The sequence below is a fragment of the Cebus imitator genome, unplaced genomic scaffold, assembly GCF_001604975.1.
Source record: "Cebus imitator isolate Cc_AM_T3 unplaced genomic scaffold, Cebus_imitator-1.0 Scaffold155, whole genome shotgun sequence".
NCBI lineage: Eukaryota > Metazoa > Chordata > Mammalia > Primates > Cebidae > Cebus > Cebus imitator.
The window spans coordinates 2,886,877-2,900,687 of record NW_016107470.1 but is presented as its reverse complement, the minus strand read 5'-3'; the positions used below and the strand labels follow the sequence as shown (position 1 = coordinate 2,900,687).

The window sequence follows — 13,811 nt, the reverse complement described above, 5'->3', positions numbered from 1 at the left end:
AATCAGAAATTTAAATTGTTTTAAACCAACCCAGTTCTCTGAACTATTTTCATGCATAAATCCATTGAATGTACCAATGCTCTCATATTAAACCAGAGTGGCCCAAGTCTGTCTGCTTATCTGTGGAATATAACCTGCCATTTTAGTAGCTGTCTGCTCAGTTTGTGGCTCTGTATGTTTTAAAGCAGTTTTTTCCCTTTCTTAAATGTGCTAATACTTCAAATTACCTATACTATCCTTCCCCCCCAAAGGAGGATGCTATTTGGGTATTATATAGAAGTAGTGGTGAAATTATGATAATTTAAAGTTCATTTACATGGGAATTAAGACCCAGAGCTTTGAAGAATGCAAAAAAAAATTCAGACACACTTTGGGTAAGGAAAGGGCATTTGCATAATCCCATCTGCTAAATGCATGCAAATTTGCAAAAGCATTATTATATTTCAGAGGATTGGTTGCCCGAGATATTACCATGTTAACGGGCTGCACATCGGGGTGATGTCCTCTCATCCCCTGAGCTTTCACCAGATGAAGCCCCTCCCTGGTGTTTACTCACACCAACTACAGCCTACTTTTCTTATACAAGTCGTTCCAGGGTAGTCTTTTCTTCACACTCCCTTGGTAAGCTGACAACCAGCAATCATTTTATACCTTATGTATGTCAGGAGGAAACTATCTTGTTTTGAGGCCTTGTTAAGAGTTTCAAAGGAAAATAATTTCCTGAACAGTTGAGATCTGATAGTGATACCATGAGCTGACATCTGAAAAACACCATTCATTTTGAAGAACAGATCTAATAAGTGAATTTAAACTGTTATTTTAATTAAAAGGTTTTCTTATGTCTGGCATGAATTAAACCTTAGATTAGGTTAGTAGTTGATAGCATGAAAAAGGAAGACGACATTTTCAAGTTGTCAAATTGTACATAAGGAACATCTGCCGATAGACACAAGCCTGTCTAGCAAATTATTTGAATCACATGGGCTCCCATTGTTAAGGCATGAAATGGGAAATAATAGTTTGGGTTTTACCCATTACCAAAGTCCTTACTGAAGTGGGAGGGGGAAGTGCTAGAACAGAAACAGCAGGCAGAATGATTGTTCCTCCGCTATCCTTTTTGACTTCTAATTTGAAAAGGACCCAAGCAAAGGAAGACTCCTCCAGAAGGTGTTTGGACATTCCCTGTTGGCATGTGAGGTACTGCTCACCTTCTCTGCTTTTTCCAGAGGAGCTGGATGTACTGAGCCCCACCTCAGTCCCATCTATCCTTTTACCATCCCTTGTCTCCAAGCCTCTGGTTCCACTAATCAAACTCCAGGGGATCATTAGAAGCTATATCAACCTTGGAAGCTCTGAACAGAGTCTTTGGCCAGTGGGCCAAAAGAAATAAGAGCAGCCGGCCAAGCAGTGGTCATACAGTTGGATTTTTAGAAATAGACAGGACCTTAAAAGTTGCTGTATCCAAGCCACCTATTTTCATAGCACAAACTGAGGTACAGAGAGGGAAAGTGATCTGGCCAGGGCCACATGGGGTCAGGGCCATGGCCCCACCCAGGGCTGTTTCCTCCATGGGGTCATATTGCAGACTGCTCTCTGAGTATCCGTAAGTTCCCCTCTGCCCAGCAATACCTGTCCGAGAGAAGCAATGCAAATGCATCATCTGCAACATCTGCAGGTCCCAACGGTCATGGCCATCGGCCCAGCACTGTGTCATGCACTTAGGCTCCCATCCCCCTCAGAGTTCATGCAGGACACTTATTTCAAGAGGCCTAAATTGTACCCAATTTTAATCCATGTTATAAAATCTATTTCTTCTTCCCCAGAAGGTTTCCACTCTTCCTAGTAAAAGTAATTCCCTAACTTCTTGGCTTCCTAAAATCTCTATGAAGAAATAGCTGCAATCCAGCCTTTCAGGCTGAATTCAAACACATTATTTGTTAAAGTAAATGTTGACTCCTCCAGATATCACTTCCAGGAGAGCATCTGACTCACTTCTTAGCCCCCAATCCTTCATCCACTCTTGATTTGTTTATATGGCCTTATGGTATATACAAAACAGAAGATGGCCTGTAATCCCAACACTATGGGAGGCTGATACAGGGTATCACCTGAGGTCAGGAGTTCCAGACCAGCCTGGCTAACATGGTGAAACCCCATCTCTCCTAAAAATACAACAAAATTAGCCAGTCATGATGGCACATGCCTGTAATCCCAGCTACTTGGGAGGCTGAAGCAGGAGAATCACGGCCTAAGTTACAGTGACCCAAGGTTGCGTCATTGCACTCCAGCCTCGGCGACGAGAGCAAAACTCCAGCTCAAAAAAAAAAAAGGCAGGAAAATGTTGCAGAGCGAGGAATTCTCCTTGTCTTCGGTTAGGTGAATATCACCCCCTTGTGGTCAAACAGAATGCAGGAACCTCGATGGTCATGGAATCCTTTCTCCAGGGCCGACCACACATAAATCATTCTGAAAGAATCAAGCTTTATATGAGAAGATCCCAGTACCTCCTTGGCAGTATATGCCCCTAAAAGTCCTTTATGTATATAGTCATTTTCTAAAAATGTTCTATTTGTCCCTTAAATTTTTATTGATTTTGAATTTTACTATTATCACCATCCTGACCACTCCCACTCTTAAAGACACATCAAAAGCATAAATATTCCCTTTCGGTATTGGTCTTCAGACAATACTGGTGTCTTGTTTTTAGAATTCTAACTGATGCTCACACCTAAGTTTCTCAAAATACAAGTGACCCAAGATTGCACCATTGCACTGCAGCATGGACAACAAGAGCACGCAGTATTGCCCACATTTTAAATTTCTTTTTTTTTTTTTTTTTTTTTTTTTGTGACAGAGTTTTGCTCTGTCACCCAGGATGGAGTGCAGTTGGACGAACTCGGCTCACTACAACCACCACCTCCTGGGTTCAAGCAATTCTTCTGCATCAGCTTTCTAATAGCCGGGATTACAGACGCACGCAACCACGCCCAGCTAATTTTTTGTATTTTAGTTGAGATGGGGTTTCACCATGTTGCCCAGGCTGGTCTCAAACTCCTGAGCTCAGGCAATCTGCCAGCCTCAGCCTCTCAAAGCGCTAGGTACAGGTATGAGCCACTGCGTCAGGCCCACGTTTTAAATTTTTTAAATTCCTACAAGATTAAAACTAGGCACAAATTTATAGATGTGCACTGATTGTCTTTTTATAGCATCGCAATACATCTTTTGAGGATTTTTCTGAAACCTGGCCTTTGAATATTGCAGACCATAAAGGCCATGGAGTTCAAGCCCCTTTCTCTAGATGGAAGTCTGAGAGCCTGGGGGAAAGTGGCTGCTGGCAGAAGGACAGACAGAAGCCTAGGGCAGCTGACTGGAAGCTGGTGTGCTTCCTCCTTACCCTGTCAAGGAAAATGACACGATGGGTGGCCATCCTCTGGAGGCCATCCCTGTAGGAGCCCTGTGTCTGTGAATGAGGCTCACCCAGGCTGTTCCAGTCTGAGACTCTTCTACTCTTGAAATAGCAGCCTCGCCTAACATTCCAAGAGAGCCAGAGGATACAGAAACTGGGGCCTTGTTAGCCTGCGCCAAAATAATGGAGAAAAGTTGCATTAGTACCACGTTTAAACTCAGTTTAATTTTTATGGGAAGGGTAATACATGAAAAGTTACTATCTTAAAATTTTCTGAGCTCCCTTTTTAACTGTTGTTGGTTTTTTTTGGCCATGCCTTGCATAAAGAAGTCAGACAATTGGTCTTTCTTAGCCTGAGGATAGCTTAGCCTGCTGATTCAGTTAGATGGATAATCTTCAAACAAAGGGGATTTTGAAATTCCGAGGAAGGTAGAGGTCATTTTTGTGAAGGGATTATTCAGCTCATCAAATGGATGCCAGATTAGACTGTGGAGGGCCAAGGTCAAGGATGGACGGTGTCTGTGTCTCAAAATGTTCCACCTCATATATGACGCCTTTCACACAGTCCAACCTTCCCTAGCTGCCTCCAGTTAGATGTCCAAGCCTTCCATGTACCCCAAGCCAAGGGAGAGATAGGACGCATTGGGCTGGGGTGGGGGCTAATTCTGGGAACAGCAAGGAAGTCTGAAAAGCATCATTGAGCCTGGCAAGGTGGCTCCTACCTGTAATCCCAGCACTTTGGGAGGCCAAGGTGGGAGGATCACCTGAGGTCAGGAGTTTGAGACCAGCCTGGCTAACATGGCAAAATCCCATCTTTACTAAAAATACAAAAATTAGCTGGGCATGGTGGCATGCACCTGTAGTTCCAGCTACTCAGGAGGCTGAGGCGAGAGAATCACTTGAACCCGGGAGGCGGAAGTTGCAGTGAGCCAAGATTACACCTTTGCACTCCAGCTTTGGCAACAAGAGCAAAACTTCATCTCAAAAAAAAAAAAAAAAAAAGCAATGGGCAATGCAGTCTTATATGCTAGAGGCTGGTGCTTCAATTGCTATCTTTTGTTCTCACCCCATTAAGGATAGCCACTGAATTCCAGATACAGCCTTACCTGTATTTCAAGGCAGATTTCCACAGTGAACTAGAGCTATACCCAACAGGGATGACTAACAGATTGTGGCTAGTTTTGTCACCGAGAACATAATGCTAAAAAACCCAAACCCAGACTTGATCCCAACCACATCAGTTAATTTCACTGTTCTACTGGTTTACACTTTCAACAGAAACACTCTGCCCACCATATGCCAGGCATATTATAAGAGGCTCTGAGGATGTAGAGATAAATCTAACAAGAAAAATATAAAGCTACAGGTTTAATGTTAGGATGCAGTGGGATACCTCTAATTCTGAATCCCAAAACCTTCGAATGGATATAGTTGCCCATAGAAAAGCTGAATAAGGACAACTGAAAACCCACCCTCATGTTAGGAAAAAAAAAAATTAATTTCTGACTGACAGCAATTAGCTTTTTACACTATGAATTTCCCAGTTCTGCTTCATAATCTACCACTACCACCAGAACTTTATGGAGTAGACAGGTGGTTTGACACACGTGGGTATGCATCAGAATCACCTGAGGAGCTAGCAAAGGACACAGAGGCCCAGATACATTGAAGTAGGTGAGACAAAGTCCAGGCATTTGTAACGTCACCAAGTTCCCCAGGGCATTTTGATGCCACCAAAGTTGGAAAACCACCACTATACATAATGAATGTCTTCTGTGAAGTGTCAGAAGTCTCACACAGCATCCTGGGTGGGTCCTCCATTAAGGACAAAAGCACATGGAGCCCCTCGTGTCTGTCCAAAATAGATCTATGGGCAAGAGGCTTCCTACGCAGTGTGACATCCAGCCATTCACGGTATAGAGCGCTCTCCCACAAGAAGGAGTTACACCAGGCAGTGAGAGTGGATTAATCATACCCTTTGGAATTCACTATGCACTCAGAATTTCTTACAAATGAAACTAACTCTCCCTTGACCGAACAGAGCAAAAATTTTCTTTAGACCCTAAACTTTAGAAGTAGAAAGCAGTAATGAGTAAATAAGAAAATCATTACTGTTTTGCATCTATAGATGGTAAATAGCTAAAAAAGACCCCATAACTCTAGATCTTTCAGAAATGTTACTCTTTGAAAGAAAAAAATGAAAAAGTCTCCTTAGTTCTAGAAAAATAAATACTCCATTGATAAAATGCCTTCTCCTATTTCTGTCCCCCTTCTCTTTAGATGCAAGGGATGTTTATATGCAACCTCATCCTGACACCCAAAATCCCCTCCCTAAATACTGCTTTTATGAAGAAGGTGTCAACTTTTTAAAAATTATGGATAGAGATTTTGTATTAAAGGACCTGAGCCCTAAAATCCTAGGTGATGGCAGCCCTGGTAATGACACTCATCTTCTGAAAGGAGTCTTCCTTTAGTGGGTGGTAGATTCCAAATGATTATCAAGAGAGTGGTAACAAGACTGGGTCAGGGGTAGAAGTGGGGGCTCGGGGAACATCGGGGGAAACCTAGTTCCTAGTGGCTGGGAGTGATAACATTTGCCGTGTGTAGCCTTGTGTTTCTTTCTTCTACACTGGTGTTTTTTTCTCCCCAGCTGAAGACTTGAATAAATATTTTGATTTTCTATTATTGCCGACGATTACTGCATCTTCTTATTTAACTTATGTCTTCTTTCCAAGCGAGAGTATCCAGGTTTCGGTTGGATCTATTTTAAGGTGAATTAATTAACCAGCATAATAATATATTCAATATGTTTGTTGTTTCATTATTATTTTTACTCTAGTTACAGAACACTTGAACTAGAATCCCTAGTAAACCACGTTGTCTTTTGGATTTGTCTGTTTGTCTGTTTCCTTCTACCCTGATAGGGGAACCTGCCCCCAGACTACAGAATCAGCCTGATTGACATAGGCCTGGTGATCGAGTACCTGATGGGCGGGGCTTATCGCTGCAACTACACGCGCAAGCGCTTCCGGACCCTCTACCATAACCTCTTCGGCCCCAAGAGGGTAAGGCTGGCTGCAAATTCGGGGTCCCTCCCGGGAGGACTAGGGCATATGGGATTTGGGTTGTGGCTTCTTTGTCTCCAAGGAGACCAGTTGAGAAAGAGATAACTGCCCCTCCTCTTCTTTTTCTGTCAAATCTATTAAATAACATTTTGTAATTAAATATATATATGTGGGGAAATGTTTTTGTTTGTTTTTCATTAGGTCGAATTCAAATCAGAAAATTGTGCTGAGACTGAGCCTAAACAATCAAAGAATAGTAATGAAATTCAAATTAATCTCATCGAGATTATTAAACTCAGCAGTTTTCGAGGTTTTGGGTCTTTATACCTTTAAAAATTGTTGAGAACCTCTAAGAGCTTTTATCTTTGGGAATTCTACCTGTTGGTATTTATTTACCATGTTAGAAATTTAAATGGAGACTCTAAAAATATTTGTTAATTCATTTTAAGTTAAACATAGGAATCCCATTATATGTTAACATAAAGAACATGTTTACAAAAATAAATATATTCTCAAAAACAAAGAATACATTCATAATAGGAGTATTTTTTTTTTATCTATTGGAAATTTTTGTAAGTCCAGCTAGATTTCCACAGTGTATTCAGTCTATTGCAGGATGTTCTGTTTAAAGTATATGAAGAAAACCTGACCCCACAAAAATATATGACAAATATGGCAAATATATCAGACAAAGGAAGGAGTATTTTAACCATCTTTACATGTAATTGTAGATATTCTTTTTTGATACTACACCAAAATTTAATAAGTAGCGCGTTCTTAAAAATGAGTTGCAAGGTGATATCTAAAACCATCTAAGTGAACTTTTCATATTCTGTTACATTGAAATCCACTGGTCTAGACAGGCATGATCCCAGCTGCTAAGGGGGCTGAGGCAGAATAGCTTGAGCCCAGGAGTTCGAGGCTGTAGTATGCTATTATAGTGCCTGTGAGTAGCCCCTGCCCTCACGGGGGTTAACTAAAACCAAATAAAATCTAATGTCTATCTTGTACTTTGAATAGATCTTGTAACATCATATTGGTAATGGAAAGTTATTGGTTTGTTAAGGCACACAGATCTTCCAAATACTGACACATTTTATTATACAAATTTTGTTTTACAATTTCATTAGTATTACCTCTATCGCATGGGAAATGTCTTTCAGTACTGAAAAGTTGTCAAAGTCATGGTAGGGTGTGGGAAGAGTACATAGAAGTTTTCCAAAAGCCTAATTTTTTTCTTTAAAGTTTGAATTTTGTCATTGGCAACAAACACTGCGAGTTGTTTTCCTTGAAATAACAGCTTCACGTTGGTCATTCCAAACACGTCTCCCCAAGTTCCAAGTCTCCATAACCTTCGTCCATCTGCCAGTCAGTCCATCAAGTAAAAATTATATTTCATGAAAAAAATGTAGCTGTAATTCAATCCAAACAGTCACATAAGTGCTTTTCCTCAGGACAACCCAGCATAGTTCAGCGCAGAGCAGAAGTGTTTTGGGGGCATACTTCCCATTTCATTCCACAGAATAGGAAAAAGACAGCTAATCAGGGGTAGAGATTTAATAAAGTTAAGCATTTTTTAGGCCTCAAGGCCATTTTTTTTTTTTGAGACAGAGTCTTGCTCTGTCAACAGGCACCAGGCTAGAGTGCAGTGGTGGGATCTCAGCTCATTGCAACCTCCATCTCCCAGGTTCAAGCAATTCTCCTGCCTCAGCCTCCCAAGTAGCTGGGACTACAGGCACGCGCCACCACATCCAGCTAATTTTTGTATTTTTAGTAGTGACGGGGTTTCAGCATGTTGGCCAAGATGGTCTCGATCTCTTGACTTCGTGATCCTCCCACCTCGGCCTCCCAGAGTGCTGGAATTACAGGCGTGAGCCACTGCACCCAGCCGCCATTCTTAAGTAAAACTGTTGCATTTGCTTTCTGCAGATGGGTAACACTGCAGTCTAAAGACATGTGGTAAAGGTGGGTACCACTGCCTTTGTTCTTCTCAAGGCACCCACCAGTTTTACTCACCACTGCTTGTGCACCATCAGTACAGATGTCAAGATGGTGCAAACCCAGTTACATCTTAGTACTATTATGAAAATACCTTTGACACACACCTCTCAAAATATTTCAGGGCCATAGGCCACATTCTGAGAACTGCTGTTCTAGCTGGTAGTGGGCATTATTTTATTTTATTATTTATTTATGATGGAGCCTCACCCTGTAGCCCAGGTGGGAGTGCAGTGGTGTGATCTCAGCTCACTACAGCCTCCGCCTCTCAGATTCAAGCGATTCTTCTGCCTCAGCCTCCTGAGTAGCTGGGATTACAGGCATGTGCCACCACACTCGGCTAATTTTTGTACTTTTTAGTAGAGACGGGGTTTTGCCGTGTTGGCCAGGCTGGTCTTGAACTGCTGACCTCCGGTGATCTGCTCATTTAGCCTCCCAAACTGCTGGGATTATAGGGATGAGCCACTGTGCCTAGCCATGATTTTTATATTTAACAAAGCTTTCTTCTGATTCTGAAAGTATTTTGTGGAACTAGTCAAGAACTTTGAAAACACCTAAAATTTAACAACAGGGATTTGTTTGAAAATGAAAAAATATATAACAAATTTTAAAAACACCAACAAGTATAAATAAGAAAAAAAATGTAATAGATGTTAGTCTAGTGGTCATTTTAGAAGCCAAAAGGGGTGTGTCGGGGGGGAGAGAGAGAGAGAGAGATTGAGATTCAGTCTGAGCTGTTCTAACGTGAATAGTCAAATACAATTTGGAGGAGCTGTAAGTGCTATACCCTTACCACTTACTCAGATAATTTTCAAGATGGCACCCAACCATTCTGAAATATTTAAAAGCTTAAAATTGGTCTTCCTGGCCCCCAAGATGTAATTACTTCCTGTTACATATAGATCAGGGTCTGTGTTCTCCTAAGTTGCCTTCGTCTCCGTCTCCTCAGCCTGTGCCTGTTATGCACATTCCCAGCATGGCCAGTGATGCTTCCTGTGTGCTGACACTTTCCATGCTGTTGAGCACCTTTGCCACCATCAGCACTGGCCCTCTGGCCCCACTCGCCCTTGCCTTGCTGTGCAGCAGCACAGGGAGATGGCCAGCATGAAGCATCTAACATATTAATATATTTCTGAATAATATCCCAAGTCTCCAGATAATAGAGGCTTTTCACAGGTTTGAGAAATACTTGATTGGATCTGTTTGATGGAAGGTTTCCTTGTTCATCTGTCTTGGTCTGTTCAGGCTGCTATGACAAAATATCATCAGCGGATATCTTATAACAATGGAAATTCATTTCTCACAGTTCTAGAGGGTAGGAAGTCCAAGATCTAGGGACCAGCAGATTTAGGGTCTGGTGAGAGCCCGCTTCCTCATTCATAGTGACACCTTCTAACAGTAGAAGGGTGAATGAGCTGCATTGAGCCTCTTTTATAAGGGTACTAGTCCCATTCCTGAGGGTTCTTCTCTTGATCTAATCTCCTCCCAGAAAGCCCCCCTCCTAATGCCATCAGCTTTGGAATTAGAATATCAAAAGATGAATCTGGGGGGCACAAACATTCAGACCAAAGTACTCATTCAAGCACTAGATGTTCTGAAGGTGTCAGCCAAGCAAGATGGTTATAGAAGATGAAATAAATCTTGGTTCTCAAAAGACATTATAAACCTGCAGGCTCCATCTTCAGGCAATCTCATTATGCCTGGCCAACTTCCTCATTTTCTGTGGATTCACTAAAATCACCAAATCCAAAAATCTTTTGGAATTTCTATAAATCAGCTCTTGTTGTGGTGTTTTATTTAGCAAAATAAATAAATAAATAAATGCTATATGCTACAATAGTGTTCTTATATTACAAGTTTACAATCTAATAGGACTCTTAGAGGCTGGGTGTGGTGGCTCATGCCTATAATCCCAGTACTTTGGGAGGCTGAGGTGGGAGGATCACTTAAGCCTAAGAGCTTGAGACCAGCCTGGCAACATAGTGAGACCCCATCTCTATAAAACATTTTTAAAAATTAGCTGAGCATGGCAACATGCACCTGGACTCTCAGCTACTTGGGGGACTGAAGTAGGAGAATCACTTGAGCCCAGGAGGTTGAGGCTGCAGTGAGTCATGATCATGCTTCTGCACTTCAACCCAGGTGACAAAGTGAGACCTTGTCCCAAAAAACTAAACTACATACATATAATAGGACTCTTCTTACCTATATGAAAGAAAGATCTAACTGATCTTTGTTCACAACATTTTTTTTAACAGCCCAAAGCCTTGAAACTGCTGGGAATGGAGGTAAGTGTTTGCTCAAATTATTAGTGTCAATGATTTATTCCCTTTATTACATGTTATATATATATGCTGTATTTATAGTGTATATATATAAAATATATAGTGTATATATATATACATAATATATATACTATATATGAAATATATATACTATAAATATATAGTATATATAATGTGTAATATATACCATATACTGTATATAGTATGTATATATTATATATGTGTGTGTGTGTGTGTGTGTGTATATATATATATATGTATATATAATGTGTCACAAGGGTTTCTCACAGCACCTTTGAAAATTCCACCGTGAGGTTATATCAGCATTGCAAACAAAAAAATAAATCCTATTTGACCTATCTGGAAAACAAGGAAGCATATAAATTCTAGTAATCAAAATCTATTCATGAGTGTTTACAAATGGTGACAGATCCAAAGGCCAGAACTACTTCACAAATGCATCTAATAGGTATTTGGAAACTCGAGATAAATTATCCGTTTGTCATCTTTCGTTCATGTGCTTATTGTCGTATATGCACATAAAAATCTAGGATGTTCTTATCCTTTCAGCAAAAAGGGTAATAATGCTGTTCATCAGGTACAAACAACACTACCTTTTGAAGAAATAAATGGACAGAAGTAAAAAGAAAGAAAATGGCCCATTAAAAAATAATTCTTTAAATGACAGTGTGATACGTGTTCTCACAGCACTGTGCTTATGCATTTGTCAGCACTTGTTTTAAAATCAGGCGTGGAAGAGCTTGTGAGTTCTTTTAGGGCAGTAGCTGGCCTGGTTCATTTCAGTATTGATCCCAGAGCTAGCTGGGAGAAGATACACAATCGCTGCTTAGTGAAATGAACCGATTCGTTTCTAACGCAGCCAGTGTGGTTTCCCTGTAATTACAGGATGATATTCCCTTGAGGCGAGGAAGAAAGACAACCAAGAAACGTGAAGAGGAGGTGGACATTGACTTGGATGATCCTGAGATCAACCACTTCCCCTTCCCTTTCCACGAGCTCATGGTGTGGGCTGTCCTCATGAAGCGGCAGAAGATGGCCCTGTTCTTCTGGCAGCACGGCGAGGAGGCCATGGCCAAGGCCCTGGTGGCCTGTAAGCTCTGCAAAGCCATGGCTCACGAGGCCTCTGAGAACGACATGGTTGACGACATTTCCCAGGAGCTGAATCACAATTCCAGGTGGGTTAGTCCAGCAGATGGGCTGGTCAGCAGAAGAGGAGGAAACGTGGGCTCCCAGGGCTGGAGGGTCTGAGCTACTCAGAACTTTAAGGGAAGACAGTATCACCCCAGTGACGCACACACAGGATGGACACAAACAATTACCCTTTATTGTGCACAGTTCCGCAGATGGTGGTACATACAGAAACATAGAGCACTTTATCTCATCCTCTCAACTACCTCATGAGGTAGGTCCCATACTATGCACTTCTTTCAGCTAGGAAAAATGGGGCTCAAAGGATTTAAGTAACCTGTCCAAGATCACACATGTGTGGTGGCAAGACTGGAATTTGAACTGAAGTTTGACACATTTAACAGGACATACTGCCTGATGCAGTGGCACATGCCTGTAATCCCAGGGCTCTAGGAGGCCAAGGTGGGTGGATCATTTGAGCCCAGGAGTTTGAGACCAGCCTGGGCAACATATCAAGACCCCATCTCTAAAAAAACAAAAGTAAAAATTAGCTGGGTGTAGTGGTGCACGCCTGTAGTCCTAGCTACTCAGGAGGCTGAGGTGGGAGGATCTCTTGAGCCCGGAGGATCTCTTGGAAACAAACTGCACTCCAGCCTTGGAAACAAACAGAGATGCTGTCCAAAAAAAAAAAGGAGACGACGTACTGCACTTTATTGATTGCTCCACCTCCTACACTTATATGCCTTGAATTTGAGGGCCTGAGTACGGAGATCACATCTTGTTTGTCTTACAACCCTCAGTTCTATACCTGGTATCTGGCACAGGGTACATGCTTAATGGATGTTGGCTGGATGAATTTACAAACAGACTAGACCCCACAGGAAACAACTACATCACACAGTGGCCACATTTTCTGGTTGGCCAGTGGGTCCCTACTTTTGTCTTATAGGTCTCTAAGCTGGCCTGAAAGACTCTTCTACCCATTCTGTCTTTCAGAGACTTCGGCCAGCTGGCTGTGGAGCTCTTGGACCAGTCCTACAAGCAGGATGAACAGCTGGCCATGAAACTGCTGACGTATGAGCTGAAGAACTGGAGCAACGCCACGTGCCTGCAGCTTGCGGTGGCTGCCAAACACCGCGACTTCATCGCTCACACGTGCAGCCAGATGCTGCTCACTGACATGTGGATGGGCCGGCTGCGCATGCGCAAGAACTCAGGCCTCAAGGTCAGTGCAACCAAAAGGCCCTCTTGGCTCTGAGGGCGGGAGGGTGGGTTAGAGTGTTCTCAGCCAAAATCTGCTGTGGGATTGGGCATCTCCTTATCTCAGGAGGGTGGTTCTAAATCCTGACTGTGCATCAGAATCCTGTAGAGTGTTGCTTGGTTTTGTTTTTTCCATGTAGAGGCTGGGGCCTCTCCCTGGGTCCTGCTGCATCGGCATCTCTAGAAAGGGTGCCTGGACATTAATATTTTTCAGAGGATTCAAAGGTGATGGCCACACACAGGTACTACAGGGAATGCCATTTGTAGAAGCAAAGCCAGCTGTACCAGGAGTCCTCACCTAGGCCACCTGTCTCTGCAGAGGGTGCCTGAACTACTGGCCCTCCTCAGCTTCATGTCATAGAGACATTGGCTCTTACCAGATGTGCTTGAGAAATCTTTTTAAACCAAAATAAAACTGAAATAGATTTATATGTAAAGGTACTGCTAGATAATCCTAATCTATTCTTAAATGAAGAAAAGCCACAGGCCAGTATGTATAATCTGACGCCATTCTTAATGTGTCTAAGTATAGTTATGTCTGTGTACATTAACCTGTAAAAACCAGGAAGGACACATAGTAAATTGTCGGCAGTGGTCACCTCTGATGTTGAATAGGCTATGAAAGGGATGTTACTGTTTTTAGGAGAA

General features: G+C 42.1%; 1 protein-coding gene across 13 annotated transcripts in view; it reads left to right on the top strand.

Annotated features, from left to right (window-relative positions):
- TRPM3 (transient receptor potential cation channel subfamily M member 3) overlaps window positions 1-13,811 on the top strand; it is a 587,648-nt gene that overhangs the window by 484,044 nt on the left and 89,793 nt on the right. For 8 of the 13 annotated variants that reach the window (XM_037743826.1, XM_017543457.2, XM_037743830.1 and 5 more), the window contains 5 exons: window positions 6,142-6,177; window positions 6,331-6,471; window positions 10,728-10,757; window positions 11,661-11,950; window positions 12,900-13,128. In XM_037743826.1, coding sequence (XP_037599754.1) covers window positions 6,142-6,177; window positions 6,331-6,471; window positions 10,728-10,757; window positions 11,661-11,950; window positions 12,900-13,128 — 726 coding nt within the window. The remainder of the gene's footprint in view (window positions 1-6,141; window positions 6,178-6,330; window positions 6,472-10,727; window positions 10,758-11,660; window positions 11,951-12,899; window positions 13,129-13,811) is intronic. The other 5 variants (XM_037743827.1, XM_017543459.2, XM_017543456.2 and 2 more) reach the window with 1 other exon arrangement.